This window comes from Dendropsophus ebraccatus, chromosome 10 (genome assembly GCF_027789765.1).
Source record: "Dendropsophus ebraccatus isolate aDenEbr1 chromosome 10, aDenEbr1.pat, whole genome shotgun sequence".
NCBI lineage: Eukaryota > Metazoa > Chordata > Amphibia > Anura > Hylidae > Dendropsophus > Dendropsophus ebraccatus.
The window spans coordinates 2,303,437-2,327,943 of NC_091463.1; the positions used below are offsets into that span (position 1 = coordinate 2,303,437).

At 50.8% G+C, this 24,507-nt stretch overlaps 2 protein-coding genes across 10 annotated transcripts in view; one reads left to right on the top strand and one right to left on the bottom strand.

Moving 5' to 3' along the window:
- The first annotated feature begins 4,783 nt into the window (after positions 1-4,783).
- Positions 4,784-12,297, top strand: BRD3OS (BRD3 opposite strand). Its single transcript, XM_069986454.1, has 2 exons — positions 4,784-4,994; positions 11,369-12,297. Exon 2 carries the CDS (start codon positions 11,508-11,510, stop codon positions 11,757-11,759), a length of 252 nt encoding a protein of 83 aa, XP_069842555.1. The 5' UTR covers positions 4,784-4,994; positions 11,369-11,507; the 3' UTR covers positions 11,760-12,297.
- Positions 12,298-15,704: 3,407 nt separating this feature from the next.
- Positions 15,705-24,507, bottom strand: part of BRD3 (bromodomain containing 3) — a 65,241-nt gene continuing 56,438 nt past the window's right edge. For 6 of the 9 annotated variants that reach the window (XM_069986298.1, XM_069986294.1, XM_069986297.1 and 3 more), the window contains exons 9-14: positions 21,157-21,285; positions 20,057-20,248; positions 19,475-19,746; positions 18,066-18,364; positions 16,924-17,049; positions 15,705-16,150 (exon numbers count right to left, since the gene is read on the bottom strand). In XM_069986298.1, the coding sequence (XP_069842399.1) occupies positions 16,032-16,150; positions 16,924-17,049; positions 18,066-18,364; positions 19,475-19,746; positions 20,057-20,248; positions 21,157-21,285 (1,137 nt within the window). In that variant the 3' untranslated portion in view covers positions 15,705-16,031. Of the gene's footprint in view, positions 16,151-16,923; positions 17,050-17,399; positions 17,498-18,065; positions 18,365-19,474; positions 19,747-20,056; positions 20,249-21,156; positions 21,286-24,507 lie in introns of those variants that run through there. The other 3 variants (XM_069986299.1, XM_069986300.1, XM_069986301.1) reach the window with 3 other exon arrangements.

Here is a 24,507-nt window from a genome sequence, read left to right on the forward strand (position 1 = left end):
TCCTGTATATAGGACACCAGTAGGTAGGTTCTCCTGTATATAGGACACCAGTAGGTAGGTTCCCCCAGTATATAGGACACCAGTAGGTAGGTTCTCCTGTATGTAGGACACCAGTAGGTAGGTCCCCCCTGTATATAGGACACCAGTAGGTAGGTTTTCCTGCATATAGGAAACCAGTAGGTAGGTCCTCCCTGTATATAGGACAAAAGTAGATAGGTTCTCCTGTATAGAGGACACCAGTAGGTAGGTTCTCCTGTATAAAGGACACCATTAGGTAGGTTCTCCTTTATATGGGACACCAGTAGGTAGGTTCTCCTGTATATAGGACACCAGTAGGTAGGTTCTCCTGTATATAGGACACCAGTAGGTAGGTCTTCCCTGTATATAGAACACCAGTAGGTAGGTCCCCCCTGTAAATAGAACACCAGTAGGTAGGTCCTCCCTGTATTTAGGACACCAGTAGGTACGTTCTTCTGTATATAGGACACCAGTAGGTAGGTTCTCCTGTATAGAGGACACCAGTAGGTAGGTTCTCCTGTATATAGGACACCAGTAGGTAGGTTCTCCTTTATATGGGACACCAGTAGGTAGGTTCTCCTGTATATAGGACACCAGTAGGTAGGTTCTCCTGTATATAGGACACCAGTAGGTAGGTCTTCCCTGTATATAGAACACCAGTAGGTAGGTCCCCCCTGTATATAGAACACCAGTAGGTAGGTCCTCCCTGTATTTAGGACACCAGTAGGTACGTTCTTCTGTATATAGGACACCAGTAGGTAGGTTCTCCTGTATAAAGGACACCAGTAGGTAGGTTCTCCTGTATATACGACACCAGTAGGTAGGTTCTCCTGTATATAGGACACCAGTAGATAGGTCCCCCTGTATATAGGACACCAGTAGGTAGGTTCTCCTGTATATAGGACACCAGTAGGTAGGTTTTCCTGTATATAGGACACCAGTAGGTAGGTCCTCCCTGTATACAGGACACAAGTAGGTAGGTTCTCCTGTATATAGGACACCAGTAGGTAGGCCCCCCCTCGTGTATAGGACACCAGTAGGTAGGCCCCCTGTATATAGGACACCAGTAGGTAGGTCCTCCCTGTATACAGGACACCAGTAGGTAGGTTCTTCTGTATATAGGACACCAGTAGGTAGGTCCTCCCTGTATATAGGACACCAGTAGGTAGGTTCCCCCTGTATAGAGGACACCAGTAGGTAGGTTCTCCTGTATATAGGACACCAGTAGGTAGGTTCTCCTGTATATAGGACACCAGTAGGTAGGTTCTCCAGTATATAGGACACCAGTAGGTAGGTTCCCCCTGTATAAAGGACACCAGTAGGTAGGTTCTCCTGTATAAAGGACACCAGTAGGTAGGTCCCCCTGTATATAGGACACCAGTAGGTAGGTTCTCCTGTATATAGGACACCAGTAGTTAGGTTCTCCTGTATATAGGACACCAGTAGGTAGGTTCACCTGTATATAGGACACCAGTAGGTAGCTTCCCCCTGTATATAGGACACCAGTAGGTAGGTCCTCCTGTATATAGGACACCAGTAGGTAGGTTCCCCCTGTATATAGGACACCAGTAGGTAGGTTTTCCTGTATATAGGACACCAGTAGGTAGGTTCTCCTGTATAAAGGACACCAGTAGGTAGGTTCTCCTGTATAGAGGACACCAGTAGGTAGGTTCTCCTGTATATAGGACACCAGTAGGTAGGTAGGTCCCCCCTGTATATAGGACACCAATAGGTAGGTTCTCCAGTATAGAGGACACCAGTAGGTAGGTTCTCCTGTATAGAGGACACCAGTTGGTAGGTTCTCCTGTATATAGGACACCAGTAGGTAGGTTCCCCCTGTATATAGGACACCAGTAGGTAGGTTCTCCTGTATAAAGGACACCAGTAGGTAGGTTCTCCTGTATAGAGGACACCAGTAGGTAGGTTCTCCTGTATATAGGACACCAGTAGGTAGGTAGGTCCCCCCTGTATATAGGACACCAATAGGTAGGTTCTCCAGTATAGAGGACACCAGTAGGTAGGTTCTCCTGTATAGAGGACACCAGTAGGTAGGTTCCCCCTGTATATAGGACACCAGTTGGTAGGTTCTCCTGTATATAGGACACCAGTAGGTAGGTTCCCCCTGTATATAGGACACCAGTAGGTAGGTTCCCCTGTATATATCGGACACCAGTAGATAGGTTCCCCTGTATATAGGACACCAGTAGGTAGGTTCTCCTGTATACAGGACACCAGTAGGTAGGTTCTCCTGTATATAGGACACCAGTAGGTAGGTCCTCCCTGTATATAGGACACCAGTAGGTAGGTGCCCCAGTATATAGGACACCAGTAGGTAGGTCCCCCTGTAAATAGGACACCAGTAGGTAGGTTCCCCCTGTATATAGGACACCAGTAGGTAGGTCCCCCCTGTATATAGGACACCAGTAGGTAGGTTCTCCTGTATATTGGACAACAGTAGGTAGGTTCCCCCTGTATATAGGACACCAGTAGGTAGGTTGCCCCTGTATATAGGACACCAGTAGGTAGGTTCTCCTGTATATAGGACACCAGTAGGTAGGTTCCCCTGTATATAGGACACCAGTAGGTAGGTTCTCCTGTATATAGGACACCAGTAGGTAGGTCCTCCCTGTATATAGGACACCAGTAGGTAGGTTCCCCTGTATACAGGACACCAGTAGGTAGGTTCTCCTGTATATAGGACACCAGTAGGTAGGTTCTCCTGTATACAGGACACCAGTAGGTAGGTTCCCCCTGTATATAGGACACCAGTAGGTAGGTTCTCCTGTATATAGGACACCAGTAGGTAGGTTCTTCTGTATATAGGACACCAGTAGGTAGGTCCCCCTGTATATAGGACACCAGTAGGTAGGTCCCCCCTGTATACAGGGCACCAGTAGGTAGGTCCCCCCTGTATATAGGACACCAGTAGGTAGGTTCTCCTGTATATAGGACACCAGTAGGTAGGTTCTCCTGTATATAGGACACCAGTAGGTAGGTCCCCCTGTATATAGGACACCAGTAGGTAGGTCCCCCTGTATATAGGACACCAGTAGGTAGGTCCCCCTGTATACAGGACACCAGTAGGTAGGTTCTCCTGTATATAGGACACCAGTAGCTAGGTCCCCCCTGTATACAGGACACCAGTAGGTACGTCCCCCTGTATACAGGACACCAGTAGGTAGGTTCTCCTGTATATAGGACACCAGTAGGTAGGTTCTCCTGTATATAGGACACCAGTAGGTAGGTCCCCCTGTATATAGGACACCAGTAGGTAGGTCCCCCCTGTATACAGGACACCAGTAGGTAGGTCCCCCCTGTATACAGGACACCAGTAGGTAGGTCCCCCCTGTATACAGGACACCAGTAGGTAGGTCCCCCCTGTATATAGGACACCAGTAGGTAGGTTCTCCTGTATATAGGACACCAGTAGGTAGGTTCTCCTGTATATAGGACACCAGTAGGTAGGTCCCCCTGTATACAGGACACCAGTAGGTAGGTTCTCCTGTATATAGGACACCAGTAGGTAGGTCCCCCTGTATATAGGACACCAGTAGGTAGGTCCCCCTGTATACAGGACACCAGTAGGTAGGTCCCCCTGTATATAGGACACCAGTAGGTAGGTCCCCCCTGTATACAGGACACCAGTAGGTAGGTTCTCCTGTATATAGGACACCAGTAGGTAGGTTCTCCTGTATATAGGACACCAGTAGGTAGGTCCCCCTGTATATAGGACACCAGTAGGTAGGTCCCCCTGTATACAGGACACCAGTAGGTAGGTCCCCCTGTATACAGGACACCAGTAGGTAGGTTCTCCTGTATATAGGACACCAGTAGGTAGGTGCCCCCTGTATATAGGACACCAGTAGGTAGGTTCTCCTGTATATAGGACACCAGTAGGTAGGTCCCCCTGTATATAGGACACCAGTAGGTAGGTCCCCCCTGTATACAGGACACCAGTAGGTAGGTCCCCCTGTATACAGGACACCAGTAGGTAGGTCCTCCCTGTATATAGGATACCAGTAGGTAGGTCCCCCTGTATATAGGACACCAGTAGGTAGGTTCTCCTGTATACAGGACACCAGTAGGTAGGTCCCCCTGTATACAGGACACCAGTAGGTAGGTTCTCCTGTATACAGGACACCAGTAGGTAGGTTCTCCTGTATACAGGACACCAGTAGGTAGGTTCTCCTGTATACAGGACACCAGTAGGTAGGTTCTCCTGTATATAGGACACCAGTAGGTTGGTTCTCCTGTATATAGGACACCAGTAGGTAGGTCCTTCCTGTATATAGGACACCAGTAGGTAGGTTCTCCTGTATATAGGACACCAGTAGGTAGGTTCTCCTGTATATAGGACACCAGTAGGTAGGTTCTCCTGTATATAGGACACCAGTAGGTAGGTTCTCCTGTATATAGGACACCAGTAGGTAGGTTCTCCTGTATATAGGACACCAGTAGGTAGGTTCTCCTGTATATAGGACACCAGTAGGTAGGTCCTCCCTGTATATAGGACACCAGTAGGTAGGTCCTCCCTGTATATAGGACACCAGTAGGTTCCCCCACTCCTTCCCCATCTGCTGAGCTCCTGTATCTAAGCCTGTTATGTGTGACATTGTCTGCTGAACCCCTGTATCTAAGCCTACCACCCACCAAGCTTATTGCGTGATACTGTCTGGCCGCTGGGTATCTAATCCTGTAGCTATTTATAAGGTATCTTATTGTCGCCTTCATTACACACAGGAAGTCTAGTGTGCGCTATAAAATACCTCCCGCCACATCCCCGGGAGTCTTCAGGCCTCGGCTTTTCCATGTTATTCCTTTTGCTGCTGCCAGTACAGAGGATGCCACGCCGGGGCTGCGCGGGGAACCGGGCGGAACCTTGCTGCAGCGGCGCTGTGCTCCGGGGAAGCGTTCTCTACCACACCGCGCATTAGGAGCAGCGTTACCATGGCTGCGGGAGCTCGTGTGATTGACAGGTGAGCGGCTGGATGCGGGGAGAGAGCGGGTGACCCGCGGGTGACGCTGATCTATAAGAGAGACTGAGGCCCCAGGGAAATCCGGTCATCCCGGCCCCCACATCTTCAGCGGGGGAACGGGGTGGGCAAACTGCGGAGACCATGGAGGACAGTACGAGGTGACAGGGAGAGACGGGGAGACCGATACCGGCAGGACGGGACGGGGATACCGGGAGGACGGGACGGAGATACCGGGGACACAGATACCGGGAGGATGGGACGGAGATACCGGGGACACAGATACCGGGAGGATGGGACGGAGATACCGGGGACACAGATACCGGGAGCACGGGACGGAGATACCGGGGACACAGATACCGGGAGGACGGGACAGAGATACCGGGGAGAACGAGACCGGGAGGATGGGACGGAAATACCGGGGAGAACGATACCGGGAGGACGGGACGGAGCTACAGGGGAGACCGATACCGGGAGGACGGGACGGAAATACCGGGGAGAACGAGACCGGGAGGACGGGACGGCGATACAGGGGAGACCGATACCGGGGGGACCGATACCGGGAGGACGGGACCGAGATACCGGGGAGACCGATACCGGGAGGACGGGACGGAAATACCGGGGAGAACGATACCGGGAGGACGGGACGGAAATACCTGGGGGACCGATACCGGGAGGACAGTATGAGGTGACAGGGAGAGACGTGGAGACAGAGACCGGGAGGACGGGACGGAGATACTGGGGAGACCAATACCGGGAGGATGGGACGGAGATACTGAGGAGACAGACGCCGGGACGGAGATACTGGGAAGGTAGATGCCGGCAGGACGGGACGGGGATACTGGGGAGGGGGATACCGGAAGGACGGGACGGAGATACCGGGGACACACATACCGGGAGGACGGAGATACCGGGGACACAGATACCGGGAGGACGGAGATACAGGGGAAACAGATATCGGGAGGATAGTATGAGGTGACAGGGAGAGACGTGGAGACAGAGACCGGGAGGACGGGACGGAGATACCGGGGAGATAGATATCGGGAAGACGGGACGGAGAGAAACTGGGGAGATATATACCGGGAGGACAGGACGGAGATACAGGCAGGATGGGATGGAGATACCAGGAGGACGGGACGGAGATAGCGGGGAGACAGCTAACAGGAGGATGGGACGGAGATACCGGGGAGACAGCTAACGGGAGGATGGGACAGAGATACCGGGGAGACAGCTAACGGGAGGATGGGACAGAGATACCGGGGAGACAGCTAACGGGAGGATGGGACAGAGATACCGGGGAGACCGATACCGGGAGGACGGGACGGAAATACCGGGGAGACAGATACCGGGAGGACAGTATGAGGTGACAGGGAGAGACGCGGAGACAGATACCGGGGAGACTGATACCGGGAGGACGGGACGGAGATACCGAGGAGATCGATACCGGGAGGACAGTATGAGGTGACAGGGAGAGACGTGGAGACAGATACCGGGAGGATGGGATGGAGATACCGGGGAGACTTATACCGGGAGCACGGGACGAAGGTACTGGGGAGACCGATACCGGGATGGAGATACAGGGGAGACCGATATCGGGGGGACAGTACAAGGTGACAGGGAGAGATGTGGAGACAGATACCGGGAGGATGGGACGGAGATACAGGGGAGACCGATACCGGGAGGATGGGACGGAGATACTGGGGAGACCGATACCGGGAGGATGGGACGGAGATACCGGGGAGACAGATACCGGGAGGACGGGACGGAGATACCGGGGAGACAGATACCGGGATGGAGATACTGGGGAGGCAGATACTGGGGAGACAGGACAGAGATACCAGGAGAATGGGACAGATAGCGGGAGGACGAAACGGGGGTGAGAAGACAGATACCGGGAGGACGGGACGCAGATACTGAGGAGACAGATGCTGGGACGGAGATACTGGGGAGGCGGTACTGGGAGGACGGAACAGGGATACTAGGGAGACAGACACCGGGAGGACGGGACGGGGATACTGGGGAGATAGATACCAGGGAGACAGGACGGGACAGAGATACCAGGAGAATGGGACAGATAACAGGAGGATGGGACAGAGATACTGGGGAGGGAGATACCGGCAGGACGGGACGGGGATACTGGGAACACAGATACTAGGAGGATGGGACGGAGATACTGAGGAGACAGACGCTGGGAGGACGGGACGGGGATACCCGGGAGACAGATACTTGGAGGATGGGACGGGTATACCGGGGAGACAGATAATGGGACGGAGATACTGGGAAGACAGATACCGGGAGGACTGGACGGAGATACTGAGGAGACAGATGCGGGGACGGAGATACTGGGGAGGCAGATGCCGGCAGGACGGGACGGGATGGGGATACTGGGGAGGGGGATACCGGGCGGACGGGACGGAGATACCGGGGACACAGATACCGGGAGGACGGGCCGGGGAGACCGATACCGGGAGGACAGTATGAGGTGACAGGGAGAGACGTGGAGACAAATACCGGGAGGACGGGTTGGAGATACCGGGGAGACAGATAATGGGAGGATGGGACGGAGATACTGGTGAGACCAATACCGGGAGGATGGGACAGAGAGAAACTGGGGAGACAGATACCGGGAGGACGGGACGGAGATACTGAGGAGACAGATGCTGGGACGGAGATACTGGGGAGGCAGATACTGGGAGGATGGGACGGGTATACTGGGGAGACAGATAATGGGAGGACGGGACGGAGATACTGGGAAGACAGATACCGGGAGGACGGGACGGAGATAGCGGGGAGACAGATATCGGGAAGACGGGACGGAGATACCGGAGAGACAGATATCGGGAAGACGGGACGGAGAGACAGATACCGATACCGGGAGAACAGTACGAGGTGACAGGGAGAGACGTGGAGACAGATACCGGGAGGACGGGACGGGGATACTGGGGAGGGGGATACCGGAAGGACGGGACGGAGATACCGGGGACACAGATACCGGGAGGACGGAGATACCGGGGACACAGATACCGGGAGGACGGAGATACAGGGGAGACCGATACCGGGAGGACAGTATGAGGTGACAGGGAGAGACGTGGAGACAGAGACCGGGAGGACGGGACGGAGATACCGGGGAGACAGATATCGGGAAGACGGGACGGAGAGACGGATACCGATACCGGGAGAACAGTACGAGGTGACAGGGAGAGACGTGGAGACAGATACCGGGAGGACGGGACGGAGATAACGGGGAGACAGATAATGGGAGGATGGGACGGAGATACTGGGGAGACCAATACCGGGAGGATGGGACAGAGAGAAACTGGGGAGATAGATACCGGGAGGACAGGACGGAGATACTGAGGAGACAGATGCTGGGACGGAGATACTGGGGAGGCAGATACCAGGGAGACAGGACGGGACAGAGATACCAGGAGAATGGGACAGATACCGGGAGGACGAAACGGGGGTGAGGAGATAGATACCGGGAGGACAGGACGGAGATACTGGGGAGGCAGATGCCGGCAGGATGGGACGGGACGGGGATACTGGGGAGACAGATACTGGGAGGACGGGATGGGGATACAGATACTCTGAGGATGGGACGGGTATACCGGGGAGACAGATAATGGGAGGACGGGACGGAGATACTGGGAAGACAGATACCGGGAGGACGGGACGGAGATACTGAGGAGACAGACGCCGGGACGGAGATACTGGGGAGGTAGATACCGGCAGGACGGGACGGGGATACTGGGGAGGGGGATACCGGAAGGACGGGACGGAGATACCGGGGACACACATACCGGGAGGACGGAGATACCGGGGACACAGATACCGGGAGGACGGAGATACAGGGGAAACCGATATCGGGAGGACAGTATGAGGTGACAGGGAGAGACGTGGAGACAGAGACCGGGAGGACGGGACGGAGATACCGGGGAGACAGATATCGGGAAGACGGGACGGAGAGAAACTGGGGAGATATATACCGGGAGGACAGGACGGAGATACAGGCAGGATGGGATGGAGATACCGGGAGGACGGGACGGAGATAGCGGGGAGACAGCTAACAGGAGGATGGGACGGAGATACCGGGGAGACAGCTAACGGGAGGATGGGACAGAGATACCGGGGAGACCGATACCGGGAGGACGGGACGGAAATACCGGGGAGACAGATACCGGGAGGACAGTATGAGGTGACAGGGAGAGACGCGGAGACAGATACCGGGGAGACCGATACCGGGAGGACGGGACGGAGATACAGGGGAGACAGATTCCGGGAGGACAGTACAAGGTGACAGGAAGAGATGTGGAGACAGATAATGGGAGGACGGGACGGAGATACTGGGGAGACCAATACCGGGAGGATGGGACAGAGAGAAACTGGGGAGACAGATACCGGGAGGACGGGACGGAGATACTGGGGAGACAGATATGGGAGAATGGGACGGAGATACTGGGGAGACCAATACCGGGAGCATGGGACAGAGAGAAACTGGGGAGACAGATACTGGGAGGACGGGACGGAGATACCGGGGAGACAGATACTGGGGAGACAGGACAGGACAGAAATACCAGGAGAATGGGACAGATAGCGGGAGGACGAAACGGGGGTGAGGAGACAGTTACCGGGAGGATGGGACAGAGATACTGGGGAGGCAGATGCCGGCAGGATGGGACGAGGATACTGGCGACACAGATACTGGGAGGACGGGACGGAGATACTGGGAGGACGGGACGGGGATACTGGGGAGACAGATTGTCGGAGGATGGAACGGGTATACCGGGGAGACAGATAATGGAAGGACGGGATGGAGATACCGGGAGGACGGGACGGAGATACTGAGGAGACAGACGCCGGGACAGAGATACTGGGGAGGCAGATGCCGGCAGGACAGGACGGAGATACTGGGGAGGGGGATACTGGGGAGACAGATACCGGGAGGATGGGACTGAGAGAAGACAGGCACCGGGAGGACGGGACGGAGATACTGGGGAGACAGATACCGGGAGGATGGGACAGGTATACCGAGGAGACAGGCATCGGGAGGACGGGACGGAGATACTGGGGAGTCGGGGAGACCAATACTGGGAGGATAGGACGGGTATACCGGGGCGACAGATGCTGGGAGGACGGGACGGAGATACTGGGGAGAAAGATACCGGGAGGACGGGACGGAGATACTGGGAAGACCGATACCGGGAGGATAGGATGGGTATACTGGGGAGACAGACGTCGGGAGGAAGGGACTGGGATACTGGGGAGACGGAGCGGAGATACTGGGTAGCATGGATGTTATACTGGGGAGTTATGTTATGTTTAAGCTGTTAAAAGCCATGAAAAATGCGATTCAGACAATTTTTCCATGTAGAGAAATGCATGTGGCCGAAACCAGGCTCCCATCCCTCCCCCAGTAGTCATGTTCTGTTACCAGGATTATTGGCCATAAACCTATTGGTTACAGCATGAGGGTCTGGCATCTGCTGCATGTGGTGACGTACAGTAAATGTGGGAATGTGGCCTAAGACTGATTAGATATCAATATAATGTTCAGAAACTAGAAAATCATGATGCTGATTGTTGAGAGAAGATGGGGAGTCATCAGGTGTAGTGCCGGGGGCAGCATCAGTTCGGAATACCGACTTGGGTACAGGGGAGACAGATACAGGGTGGGGGTGGGTGAGGATGGAGATACTGGGGAGATGGGGCCCACATATACCAGAAAGACAGGGCGGAGTTAATGGGGAGATAGATACCGGGAGGACAGGATGAGGATACTGGGAAGACAGGGCGACAGCTAATGGGAGGTTGGCAAAGAGACTAGAGGAGCAGGGAGACAGAAACCAGGAGGATGGGACAGACATACTGGGGGGTATGGAGACAGGTACCAGGAGGACGGAACAGGAATACAGATACCAGAAGGATGGGACAGGCATACTGGGGGAACAGGACAACAGACCAGGATAGGATAGGCATACGGGGGGGGGGGGGGGCAGCCAGGGAGCCAGATACCTGGAGGACGTGAGAGATATTTGGGGGGGGGGGGAGGATGGGACAGAGATACAGGGGGGTTATGAGGGCAAGGAGACAGATACTGGCAGGATGGGACAGACATACCAGGGGGGGGGGGGGGCAGCCAGATACCTGGAGGACGTGAGAGATATTTGGGGGGGGGAGGATGGGACAGAGATACAGGGGGGTTATGAGGGCAAGGAGACAGATACTGGCAGGATGGGACAGACATACCGGGGGGGGGATCACAAGACATTGATATTTGGGTTTATAGGATGATTATGTATAAGCGGTACAGGACACTGATTTGGGGTGATTGCGGCTGGTGAGCGGATTATTCCTGGTGCTTTTTTCTTTTGGTGCAGGTCACATGGTTTACGTTGACGCTCACCCGTGGTTGGTACTGGGCTCCCGGGGGTTAAGATGAGAATTATTCTGCAGTTTCTAAATGCTCGGGGTGATGGACAGAAGCTTCTAGAAGATTTCTAGGCGCACAGATCTACAATGAGCACCGGGCGAGTCACACTGGCGGAGAAGGCTATGTCAGAGAGATATGCCAGGCTGAGATACCGTGATACCTCACTGCTAATCTGGCAGCAGCAGCAGCAGAGGTTGGAGACGGCGCCCCCTGGTACCTACCTGAACCGCAGCCAGAGCATGTGGTACTCCCAGTACGGGAACCAGTCCATTCTGGTCCGAGATAAGAACAGCATCACCAGGGATACTGGCCAGTCCAAGTTCTGCTCGATCATGTGACCCAGGCCACCTTCAATAGAGGATACACCCAGCACCCAAAATCATCACATCCCCCACTTGTAGTGATGTGACACACGTAACACACTCCTACACCAGCACTTCTTCAGGAAGAATTAAGGGAATAACAGTGATCACCACATGACGTAAAGGAAAAGTAGGATGATGATAAGGCCTTCATCTGTTATTACTTATTGAAAACATTGTCCTGTGAATTAGTTGCAGTACTGGGAACGTTAAAGAGGCAAAAGATGTCTCCAGAGCTGGGGTTCATTATAAAGAAGTATCTGCTGAATGACTAAGGTGGCTCGGGGATCCCCGTGACCCCCTCTCCTTATAGGATGCTGCAGAACCAGGAAATATGATGAGACACGAGACGGCGCTCCGCGGACACGATGAGAGTGATGATTCATCACCAGCAGAACATTCTAGAATCATGGATGGGAGGAGCCGCTGTGTCATCACCAACCAGTGTTCTCATTGTGATATTATAGATTACGTTTTATGCTGTATTCAGAATAAAGCTGCTGCTCATCTCTGATCACCTTTTTTTTTTTACTGCACAGCTGAAAGCTCCCAGCATTCCCTGCTTCTCCCAGCATCTACAGAGAGCCTTCTGGTGAATTGCCTCATGCCCTTTTAAACTGTAGGAGCTCAGCTGCTTGGCCTACAAAGGACATACAAGTAAGGGGGCGTTACAAAGCCTCACGGAGCTATCCCTAGTACACAAGCCCTACTCTACACTATTATATACTGGCATATAACGCAATAAATGCGGCAGAGGGGAGGCCCCACCCACTGTGTGAGAGCGGTACAGACCACACCAATGTTTGGGACTTTCTGCTGGTCATGTGCCTGACTCGCCCCAAATCTCCAATAAAATAAACTCTGACTTTCAACAAGAGGCAACAAAGCAGCAGGAGGTGTCAGAATGTCAATGCTCTGATCAAATCCCTTTATTACAGTACCTCAAGGAGAATGAGACTAAAATTGATGAGGTGAGAGGTGGGCAGCAGAGCTGACACTTCTATCAGACGTACAGGCAAGGTCGGATACGCGTACTGCCCTGGAACACTGTAGGCAAAGTCCAGTTGTCTGGACACAGAGACCAGTATGATACTGACATATGCTTGAGCCCATATTACTACCAAGTCCTGCCCGACCACCGCTGCACTGATCCAAACTGACAGAAGCATTGGGGGGTCTGACAGGGACTAGGACACTCAGTCAGGCTTTTTAGACCCACAGTTGTGCTAGGGATTGCATCCATATAATGATCATCTGCAAACAGTATTCTGGTAAAAATTGATTGATTGAGCCCAGGAGCAGTGTTCAGTCGCTGATCAGCACAGCTGCAGCCCACACTACACAGTCAACAGGGCTGGAAGTGGGGGACTGATCAGCATGAATAGGAGCTGAGCTGCAGTAGCCACGATCGGCCACAATGTTGTCACCAGAGCAGACTGTCCACTGTCCAGGGCTGCGATTTTGTATTTCATTAATTAAGAGCCCAACCGTGGGATCTGCACTGTTCTCTGTCTACATTGCCCTAGCTTGAACCTGTGATCGGTGTTACTGGGCTTCGTCACAGGAATTTTTCTGGTCAGAACTAATATAATGAAGCTTATAAAATCTGTAGATTTATAAACATGGCTTCAGAGGGCTCAGGACTACAGGATCAGCCATAGAGAAGCCGCTCATACACCACATTGGTCAAGTACTGGTACCCCAATATTCTCAGAATAGAGAAAAATTGTTTCCTGAATGGGTGGTGTGGCAACACAGAATAGAATTCTTGACACCAGCACACTACAGACCACCATTTATTTTTTTTGGGGGGGGGAGAAGTGGCAGTCCTAGGGGTTGGACTCTTCCCATTCTCACCAGCTTTGTTATTCCTGATTCTGTGGATAGGTGATCACTTTGGATGCTGGTACTACCCCCTTACATCTGCATCGGAGAGATCAGGCAGATCTATGGTGGTCCTATCATACTGCCATACAACATGGAACCATAAAATCTAGATGCACTGGAATTTACAGCAGCGTTGTCCAACCAGTGGGGCTCCAGCTGTTGCCCAACAACTCCCATCATCACCCAACAACCAAAGCTCAATGGAAGCTGCAGTTTTGCAACAATTTCCAAATATTTTTAATAGTGTAGTTTTGCAGCAACCTAGCTTTTCAAGAGTTTTGTCAGGGCATGATGGAAGATTACTGACAGCCATGGAGGGTTATTTTATGCCAGGAATGGGCAACCTTCGGCCCTCCAGCTGTTGCAAAACTACAATTCCCATCATGCCTGGAGAGCTAGAGCTTTAGCCTAAGGGCCAAAGGTTCCCCATCCCAGCTTTAAGTTGCGGGGGTGTGCTGCTCATGGATCACAGTTGAGCTGCAGTTTCAATGTTTCACAGACAGGGTAGAAGTTGTGGGTAGACCACGTATGTGTTACACAATTACCGCCATCAAAAAACACTTTAGTTTTCTCGGTCGCAACTGAAATCTCCACATTACTGCAATCACTGGAGCCCCAGTATAAGGATTTACCAACCCCACATGAAGTACATAAAATAACCCACAGAGCAAGCGGATCGAACAATTGACACAACAGAGAAATCACACAGGTAAAAATAGACAACTACTTTTATTGTTCACAAACCCTTTAAAATGCGCCATTATGAACAGCGAGCTACAATGGTCAGAGCTGCCATGTTGGTTCGTGGTTTTTTTTTTTTTTTTTTTTGGTAGCTGCTAAAAATGAAATGGAACAAAATGGTCCTAAACTCTGTATAACATGAAATGGAAGAAGCCAGGATCTCCAGCGAGAATGCAGGGACCAAGACAAGTTATACCGGAGCCGAGGGCGAGCCCGAAGAAAACGCTGTACAGAATAAAAATCTATGGAAAAAATATATAGAAAATAACCGTCTAAAATCCAGAAAGCTCAGGACTAACAATGGCGTAGAGTCACTTTTGGAGTGTCCACCATTCCCTCCAGAAATTAAAGGGTCAACACCAGGAGGAGAAAAAAAAAAAACTTTCTGTTTACATGCAAGTCTAAAAGGAGAAGAAACAAAGCAATTGACGATTGTGTGCAGAGCGGACAAGAGGCGACCCCCAGCATCCATCGCCCGACAAAAAGTATTTATATAGATTTATCATTAAACCCCAAAGATCCCCAATATATAAAACATTGATGAGAATATATACACACACAACATGGAGAGATTGTCCAACTCCGAACAGCGTCTGCAAGTGCACCAGCACTCATGTCTCTACAAGGTAAACATGGAAGCCAATCCCCGAACCCCCCCACCCCTCCCCATTATCAAAACCACTAAGTCCCGCTTCACCTTTTTGCAATTTAATTTTAAAAGAAGAAAAAAAAAAAGCCAGGATATCGTATGGTTAATAAATAATGTGTTTCTATGTACATACAAAATGGAGTACGGAAGCTAATGGAATGTGTCGCCAAGGAGGGGAGGGGGGCACATACTATTCCGGGCCATGCAAAAAAGGGGGGGGGGGGGGAAATCTTAGAGTTAAAAAATAATGTTTGCGTTTGTATATTTTGTTCTGAGGTAAATAAGAAAATACATTAAAAATATATATCCCGACCACAAGTGTAGATCCGCTACCGGCTACAAGTGCTGTGTGCACGCGGCGTCCATGATCCAGAGACAAAAAAAAAACAGGAAGGATATTATATATCTTGAGAGAAAAGAATCCAGGCAATATGCTGAAGCTGTAAACGTGAGATTAGTATATCTACGGACTACGACGAGGCCAGACACATCTAAGTACAAGGCAGAGAGTCCTCCGCAGGAGCAGGTACCGTCACACACAAGACCTGGGGGCTCATCCGGGACCAGGGTCTCAGTCTGTCACGTGAACGTCCCGTCTGATCCCACAGAGACACCATTCAGGCCAAACAAGAGGGGAAAAGAAATTAAAAACAGAATTAAAACCTTTTTATTAATATATAGTAAACCTTCATAAAATCCCATGAGGCGACAAGGCCTCCCGCTCGCTGTTATTGCTGACGCCTCTTCGTCAGAGCCAGACAATTTACTATTTCCTCTTCTTTAAAAATAAAATTAGTTTGTAGTTTTCGGTCTTGGGAATCGGTTTTTACATTTTTTTTTCTTCTCTTCAAATTTCTTTTTAAACCGCACACCAAAAGTGTTAGATGAACCTCAAGGCTCTGCAGACAGGAAACACCGGGGAGAAGAGGGATAACAGCACACCATTTACATCTTCATTGCATGGGAGGATTTCACTCAGAGTCACTGCTGTCTGAACTGGATCCACTGGAACTACTGCTGCCGGATTCTGAGGAACTACTACTGCTGCTGAGCCGAGAGGGTCCTCCTGCCGCCCCCGAGCCCGATTTCTCTGTGGAGGAAAAAAGGGGATGTGTCGTCAGAGCACCTGGCAGAGGGAACCCGGGGGGGGGGGGGGGGGGGGGGGAATACACAAACAGAGAAACATTTCCAAAGCAACAAATGCTAAATCTGTCCTGACTGTGGAGAAGAAACAGGAGAAGTCTGCACAGTAAAGCCTCAGAGGATAGCTGCAGCCAGGAGTGGAGAAAGCGTCGGCAGAGCCATGGCTTGTTAATACAGAAGCAGTGGGAGGGGGATGAATGCAGCAGCTGTAGGGACCACAATCCCTACAACATGGATGAAGGCTTCATGCAGCATTAAGCAGCCACATGGAGCGAGTTTCCTGCATGCTCACTTTTCTCATTGATGGCACTTACCACATCACATCCTCCACCAACAAGAGCCCAAAGTATAACTCTAGGCAGAGTGCCACCGGCACCCCAAAGATTGACTTATCTGAATTCTGTCATTGTGGAGATCCCTACTGCCCTCTATAGGCCCCAGCTGAGTGTGCACCATGACAGCAGACACGACCACAGGGGATGTACGTGCTCTGCTTTCACACTAACAGCACAGGCCTCAGCCGCAGACCATGGAGGACGGCAGGTAACCTGGGGCCACACTTTCTCCCCTTCTCATGATGGAATTATTACCGTCACTACAAATAAAATACAAAACTAGAAGACAGGACGAACAGAAAAATCTCTGCGATGTCTGCGGACACAGGGATTGGCTCAGCTCAGTCATTAACCCTTTGGGGAAGGGGGTCCACCAGAACGGTACCTTTTTTCGCGGGCTTCTTGTTATTTAACTGGCCGCTCACATCCTGGAGTCTCCTCTCCAGCTCCTTTTTCTTTTCCTGAGCCAACTCCTCCTTGGACTTTACACCTTGCTTCTTCCCCGACGCTGCTGGGAAAGTGAAGCGATCAGATGCCAGATGCCAACAGACAGAGGTTTGCAGAAGAACCTCCGGAGCAGTGTTTGCCAACTCTGCTCCTCAAGCCCCACCAGCAGCACAGGTTTTAAGGATATCCTCCAAGCAGACAGGTGAGAGAACACAAAGCTCATAGGCGTCTGCCACAGCCCAAGATTATCCTCAAAACCTGACCTGTTGGGGGGGCTTGAGGACTAGAGTTGGAAAACACTGCTCCAGAGGGCTCGAGGGAACTCTGCAGGACTCCCAACAGGCCAAATTTTAAGCAAAATCATTGCTTGAGCGCAGGGGTCGACCGACATGAGCAAAGCAGCGAGTGACCCACCTGCGTCCAGGCACTGATCAGCTTAGCAATCCAACAGGGACGTCTGAGCATAAATGTTTTCAACCAGAAGCAGATTGTGAAGGGTCTGGACGTAAGAGCTAAAGTGTGAAAGCAAAAGATGCTGAAACCCAGGGTACAATTTATAATGTGAGTCTATACGATGCCTACACAAATGTCTATAGGAGGCCTGTAAAGTCTATACTCTATACAATGTCTACACAATGTCTATAAAAGAGGCCTACACAATCTACACGAAGAGACTACACAATGCCTACAATATCCCGTTCACTCCCAAACCAGAACACTGCAGGAAAGTTATGGAAATGAAAATGCAGAAATGAAGCCTGAAATATGGAGGAAAAGATGGAACAGGGTGAGGACTGGAGGGGATAACCAGAACTCCCAGTACAGGGCTCAGCAGCCACCATATACCAAGGCTACTTCATTATCAAGACCCCCGCCCCCGGCTGAGCTCTGCTTTAGTAGAGCACCCATAGACCTCTGACCTGTGTGAAACCCAATGCAAGAGACAAATCAGCCCAGCACCTAAACCGGGGCTGTAAGAACCTGACAACCTCAGTATATGGGGCCCATACACTGGTCTAGTCTACTCAATGCCTCTTCAGGATCTGACAGGAGACAACATGGGGCCCATACACTACTCACAAAAGGGTTTCCGCTGCTTCTTCTGTAAACAGGACTTGACGTATCGCTCCAGCTCCCGCAGGGTTGTGGGTTTTAAGGTTTCAAAATCTATTTCTATCTCATCAGGGTTGGAGTCTCTTAGAGAAGGTTCTCGGGATTGTATAATATGAACCACACGGCCCAGCTTCTCCCCCGGGAGCCGGTTGATGTCCAAGCTGAGCTGACGCTTCTCGTCATAGGTCATAGGCAGACCCTCCTCTTCCTCATCAGAGTCGTAGGTTGCAGATGGAGGTTGTTTACCCCCTTTTTTCGGCTGCTTACTGCAGACAGACATGAAAGAGAAGGTTCAATAGGAAGATATATGATGTGGGTGACATCCCCCCATACTGGAAAGACTAAGGACACATCGTAACTCCTGTATACCAAACACCAAGTACTGTACACGTGGCTGTATACAGGGTGATGTGCTGAAGACATTGTGCTCGTCTGTATACCCCTGTTCTCACCATGTTTTGTGCAATATGGCGCTCACCTGTATACTCCTGTCCTCCCCATGCATTGTGCTGTATGGTGCTCACCTGTATACTCCTGTCCTCCCCATGCATTGTGCTGTATGGTGCTCACCTGTATACTCCTGTCCTCCCCATGTATTGTACATGTAGCTGTATACAGTGTGATGTGCTGGAGACATGCGCTCACCTGTATACTCCTGTCCTCCCCATGCATTGTGCTGTATGGTGCTCACCTGTATACTCCTGTCCTCCCCATGCATTGTGCTGTATGGTGCTCACCTGTATACTCCTGTCCTCCCCATGTATTGTACATGTAGCTGTATACAGTGTGATGTGCTGGAGACATGCGCTCACCTGTATACTCCTGTCCTCCCCATGCATTGTGCTGTATGGTGCTCACCTGTATACTCCTGTCCTCCCCATGCATTGTGCTGTATGGTGCTCACCTGTATACTCCTGTCCTCCCCATGTATTGTACATGTAGCTGTATACAGTGTGATGTGCTGGAGACATGCGCTCACCTGTATACTCCTGTCCTCCCCATGCATTGTGCTGTATGGTGCTCACCTGTATACTCCTGTCCTCCCCATGCATTGTGCTGTATGGTGCTCACCTGTATACTCCTGTCCTCCCCATGTATTGTACATGTAGCTGTATACAGTGTGATGTGCTGGAGACATGCGCTCACCTGTATACTCCTGTCCTCCCCATGCATTGTGCTATATGGTGCTCACCTGTATACTCCTGTCCTCCCCATGCATTGTGCTGTATGGTGCTCACCTGTATACTCCTGTCCTCCCCATGCACTGTGCCGTATGGTGCTCACCTGTATACTCCTGTCCTCCCCATGTACTGTGCCGTATGGTGCTCACCTGTATACTCCTGTCCTCCCCATGCACTGTGCCGTATGGTGCTCACCTGTTGGCAGGGGGGGTAATGGTGCTGGATGTAGTGGTCGCGGTCGTGCTGTTGGCTTTCTTTGCCGGAGCCTTCTTCGGTGGGAGCGGCTTCGCTGGCTGCACAGATTTCATCTTTTTCTCCTCCTCGGTTTTCATCTTGTGCTTTTCTTTCTCCTTCTCTTTCTCTTTGTCCTTTTTCTTCTTCTCCTTTTCCTTCTTCTCTTTCTTCTTCTTTGGTTTATTCACGGGCGCCTGGGAGAGTGCGGCCAGCTGCTCGTGTACGGCCTTCAGCTGCAGAGGTGGAAAGAGATTCTCTAACTAGGGCCCTGTGCACACAACACATTGTCACCCCATGTGTAATCCGCCTCACCCCGAATACTTTACATTCTGTGCAGATTGACCCGTCCGTGTGGAGACCGCATGAAGGATTTGTAAATCAATGGATAAATCCTGTGTGCACAGAGCCTAAAGCCGAATACAGTCCAGCATCAGCACTGCTCAGATTTGGTACAATGTATCGGTGTAGGGAGAAGTGAGGAGTCTCAGACCTGTACATAAAGGGGTTATCCCAAAACTAACTCCCGAGGATGAATGTTCTCACCTGCTCCTGCAGCTCGGCCAGCCGCGTGGCACGCTCTTCTTCAGAGTCTGAACTATCGGACTGGGACGAGCTCTCCTCACTGGTGTGACTGCTCTCCACGCTCTTACTGACCACCGGGGCCGCTGCTGGCGGAGCGGCGGGAGGCTCTGCTGGCTCATCAGGCATCTTGGCAAATCTCATCTCAAAAACATCCTGTGGAAGCAGATCAGGTCAGAGATACCAAGGATGAGGAGCAGGGGGAAGTAGTAGTGCAGGTCACAGGCAAAAGAGGAGGAGGATGAGCAGGGAGAGGAGGAGTGCAGGTCACAGGCAAGAAAGAAGAAGGAGGAGGAGGAGGAGGATGAGCAGGAGTCAGGAGGAGTGCAGGTCACAGGCAAAAAGAGATGAGTCGGGAAGGAGGAGTGCCAGTCAAAGGCAAGAAAGAGGAGGAGGATGAGCAGGGGGAAGAGTGCGGGTCACAGACAAGAAAGAAGAGGAGGAGGAGGATGAGCAGGGAGAGGAGTGCAGGTTACAGGCAAAAAGAGATGAGTCGGGAAGGAGGAGTGCCAGTCAAAGGCAAGAAAGACGAGAACAACGAGCAGGTGGAGGAGGAGTGCAGGTTACATGCAAGAAAGAAGAGGAGGATGAGCAGGGGGAAGAGTGCAGGTCACAGGCAAGAAAGAGGACAACAACGAGCAGGGAAAGGTCAAGGCAAGAAAGAGGAGGAGGAGGATGAGCAGGGGGAAGGAAAAGTGCAGAGAATTCCGCCATCCTCCCTGTCATAATGACAGTCTATGGGAGGCTTGCGCACCTTCTCTCTCTGCGCCGAAGAATAAACATTTATTCCTCCACTTTTGCTACGTGTGAACGTAGCCTTATAGTGACTATCTGCACAGAAGCAGCACACACAGACGTGTTGCACAGTCAGTAGATCGCGTTTAGTCTCATTCTCTGTAAATCTGCAGTAACATGAGAAACATGTACAGACCCAATATTACGGCGTGGGAAGACTATTCCACTCTGCGCACCCTAAAGATCTGCAGAATATGGCTCTGTCCTCTGCTCGTACTTCAATTGTTATATCGCGGAGCCCCCCTCTAAGCCATAGATTGGTCACTTACCTGGAGTTTCCTGGCCATGGCCACCACCTCGTGATCTGGGGGATTGTACTTGTAACAGTTTGAGAACATTAACCGTATATCGGCTGCAAACGCCTGTGCGTCCTGGTACTCCCGGCCGTCCATTTTCTTCTGCAATGAAACAAACAGAACAAGTGAGGGGAAGCAGATGACATATAGAATGAAGGCGAGGGGCAGATGGAGCAGAGTCCACTATACCAAGAGGAATCTGCCCACTTCTCATAAAGCCCCCCATGTAGCCTCCACTGCCCTCATATCCCACGGTGGGCAGAGAAGAGAAGACCCTGCTGCCCCCAAAGACATCCCCTCCCATTTCTCAACAATGGGGTCTCCAATCTCCCCATAAATTTGGGGGAATACATAAGCACCCAGCGCCCAGCCTTCAGTTTGTGTTTCCGCTGCCTGCCATTGCCAAGTGCTCTTTGCCGTCAGTGACTGGCACCTTGTTTTGGCCTTGAGGACGGAGCCAGTTTCCATTTGTGCAGTAAAACCCCTATTACACAGGGCCATGCAGAGGAGCAAACATTGCTACTCATTCCCCGCTCACTGCTGGCGCTATTACATGTATTGGTAGTGAGCGGGTAAGAGCCGGGGGAGCTGCCCAGGTGATCGCTAGATCGTCAGGGCAGCGCATAGAAGATAGCAGCCTCCTATACTACGGAGTGACGGCAGCTGATCGTTGCTATCTTAGTCGTTTGTCTTTGTACATGTTGAAAAACAACTATCAGCCGACATCGTTCATGTCGGCTGATCGTTATCTTCCATTACACAAGGCGATTAACGGCCAATATCTGTCGACCGATAATCATTTAATAAGGCCTTAACATTTATGTTCCCCTCCACAGGGCCATATAGCGGCTTGTCCGGGGGGAATCTGCTCTCTTTATTCATTATTGGGGGCTCATTTTTTGGCGCTAGGATCTACAGTTTTAAATGGGACTATATTAGTTATTGCTTTTTACAAATTTATTAAAAGGGGAAGTCTGGTGAAATTTTTCTGAAAGTATTGTATTGCCCCCCCCAAAGTTATACAAATCACCAATATACACTTAGTATGGGAAATGCTTATAAAGTTACTACTGCATCAAGGCTTCACTTCCTGGATAACATGGTGATGTCACGACCCGACTCCCAGAGCTGTGCGGGCTGTGGCTGCTGGAGAGGATGATGGCAGGGGGACAATGAGGGACACTGAGCATCCTCTGCCATCATCCTCTCCAACAGCCACAGCCCGCACAGCTCTGGGAGTCTGGTCGTGACATCACCATGTTATCCAGGAAGTGACATCACCATGTTATCCAGGAAGTGACATCACCATGTTATCCAGGAAATGAAGCCTTGATGCAGTAGTAAGTGCAGGGAAAAAAGCACTTTCTAAGCATTTCCCATAATAAATGTATATTGGTGATTTGTATAACTTTTGGGGGCAATACAATACTTTAATAAAGATTTTCACCGGACTTCTCCTTTAACCCCTTAACGACACAGGGCGTATATTTACTCCCTGTGGTCGCCTCGGGGACTTCAGAGAGGGGCCGCTCTAAACCGCCGCGGTCCCGGGTGCGCCATGTAGCCAGGGACTGCGGCCCGCTAATCAAGCAATCAGATGCAGCTGTCAAAGTTGACAGCTGCATCTGATTGCTTGCTGTCCCTCATACCTGGTGGTCTAGTGGGGTGGATCGCCCCCCCCGGGACATTGTCCTGGAGGAGCGATCCACACATCCATTACCAGCCGGAGTCTGCGCCGTAATGTCGCTGATCCTGGCTCGGCACTCTGTTGTTTTCGGAATAACCCTAACCCCAGGGGGAATAACCCTAACCCCAGGGGGCCTTCTAGTATATGTGTAAAATAAATAAAGTGTCATTATTAATAAAAAGCCCCCTCCCCTAATAAAAGTTTGAACCTTTTCCCATGTTATAAATAAATAAACAAACAAAGTTTGCTATCGCTGCGTGCGTAATTACCCAAATTATTAATCACATTCCCAATCTTGTACGGTAAACAGCGTAAGCGTGAAAAAATCCCAAAGTGGAAAATTGCGCATTTTTGGTCGCATCAAATCCAGAAAAATTGTAATAGGTCAGTTTTACCCCAGGGCGAATGGCGTAAAAACAAATACCCCCCAAATAAACAAAATGCTTTTTTTTTCAATTTCACCACACATTTATTTTTTTCTGTTTTTGCAGTGTTTTTTATGAAAAAATTCAGCCTGTCATTGCAAAGTACAATTAGTGGCGCAAAAAATAAGGGCTCATGTGGGTCTCTAGGTGAAAAAATGCAACAGCTATGGCCTTCTATACGCAAGGAGGAAAAAAAATGGAAGTGCAAAAATTGAAATTGGCTCTGTCTTTAAGGGGTTAATTCATTGTATATATAGAAATATAGAAGGTATCTATTGCCCGCACCCCTGCCCATCCCCACTTTTGGCTGAACATTATGGGCCTGTGTCAAACAGGCTTATTTTATTACATATTTTTAAATGAGAAAGTTAGAGATTTTCACTTTGATTAGGGGAGAAGCTTTGTAAAAAATTACAAACATTTTTTTAAATCTAATGTGTCAGCGGTAATCCACATTCCAGACTGCCGGCACCGTTAGATGCTGTTAGGACAAGGAGACACAAGGTGCCGGTCATATATCCAGCTCTGCTTCCAGAAGGTTTTCATACCCTGGTGTAAAGAGTCAGACGTTCCCAAGCACAAACAGATATGAGGGGTCCCATGTGTCTCCTGACCTCTATATAACAGTGTCAGCAGTCTGGAAGCACAAACAGATATGAGGGGTCCCATGTGTCTCCTGACCTCTATATAACAGTGTCAGCAGTCTGGAAGCACAAACAGATATATGACAGGTCCCATGTGTCTCCTGACCTCTATATAACAGTGTCAGCAGTCTGGAAGCACAAACAGATATGAGGGGTCCCATGTGTCTCCTGACCTCTATATAACAGTGTCAGCAGTCTGGAAGCACAGACAGATATATGACAGGTCCCATGTGTCTCCTGACCTCTATATAACAGTGTCAGCAGTCTGGAAGCACAGACATATATGACAGGTCCCATGTGTCCTGACCTCTATATAACAGTGTCAGCAGTCTGGAAGCACAGACAGATATATGAGGGGTCCCATGTGTCCTGACCTCTATATAACAGTGTCAGCAGTCTGGAAGCACAGACAGATATATGACAGGTCCCATGTGTCCTGACCTCTATATAACAGTGTCAGCAGTCTGGAAGCACAGACAGATATATGAGGGGTCCCATGTGTCTCCTGACCTCTATATAACAGTGTCAGCAGTCTGGAAGCACAGACAGATATGAGGGGTCCCATGTG

Coding starts and splice junctions, on each gene's coding strand:
- BRD3OS (XM_069986454.1), top strand. CDS start 11,508: ATGAGCACCGGGCGAGTCACACTGGCGGAGAAGGCTATGTCAGAGAGA.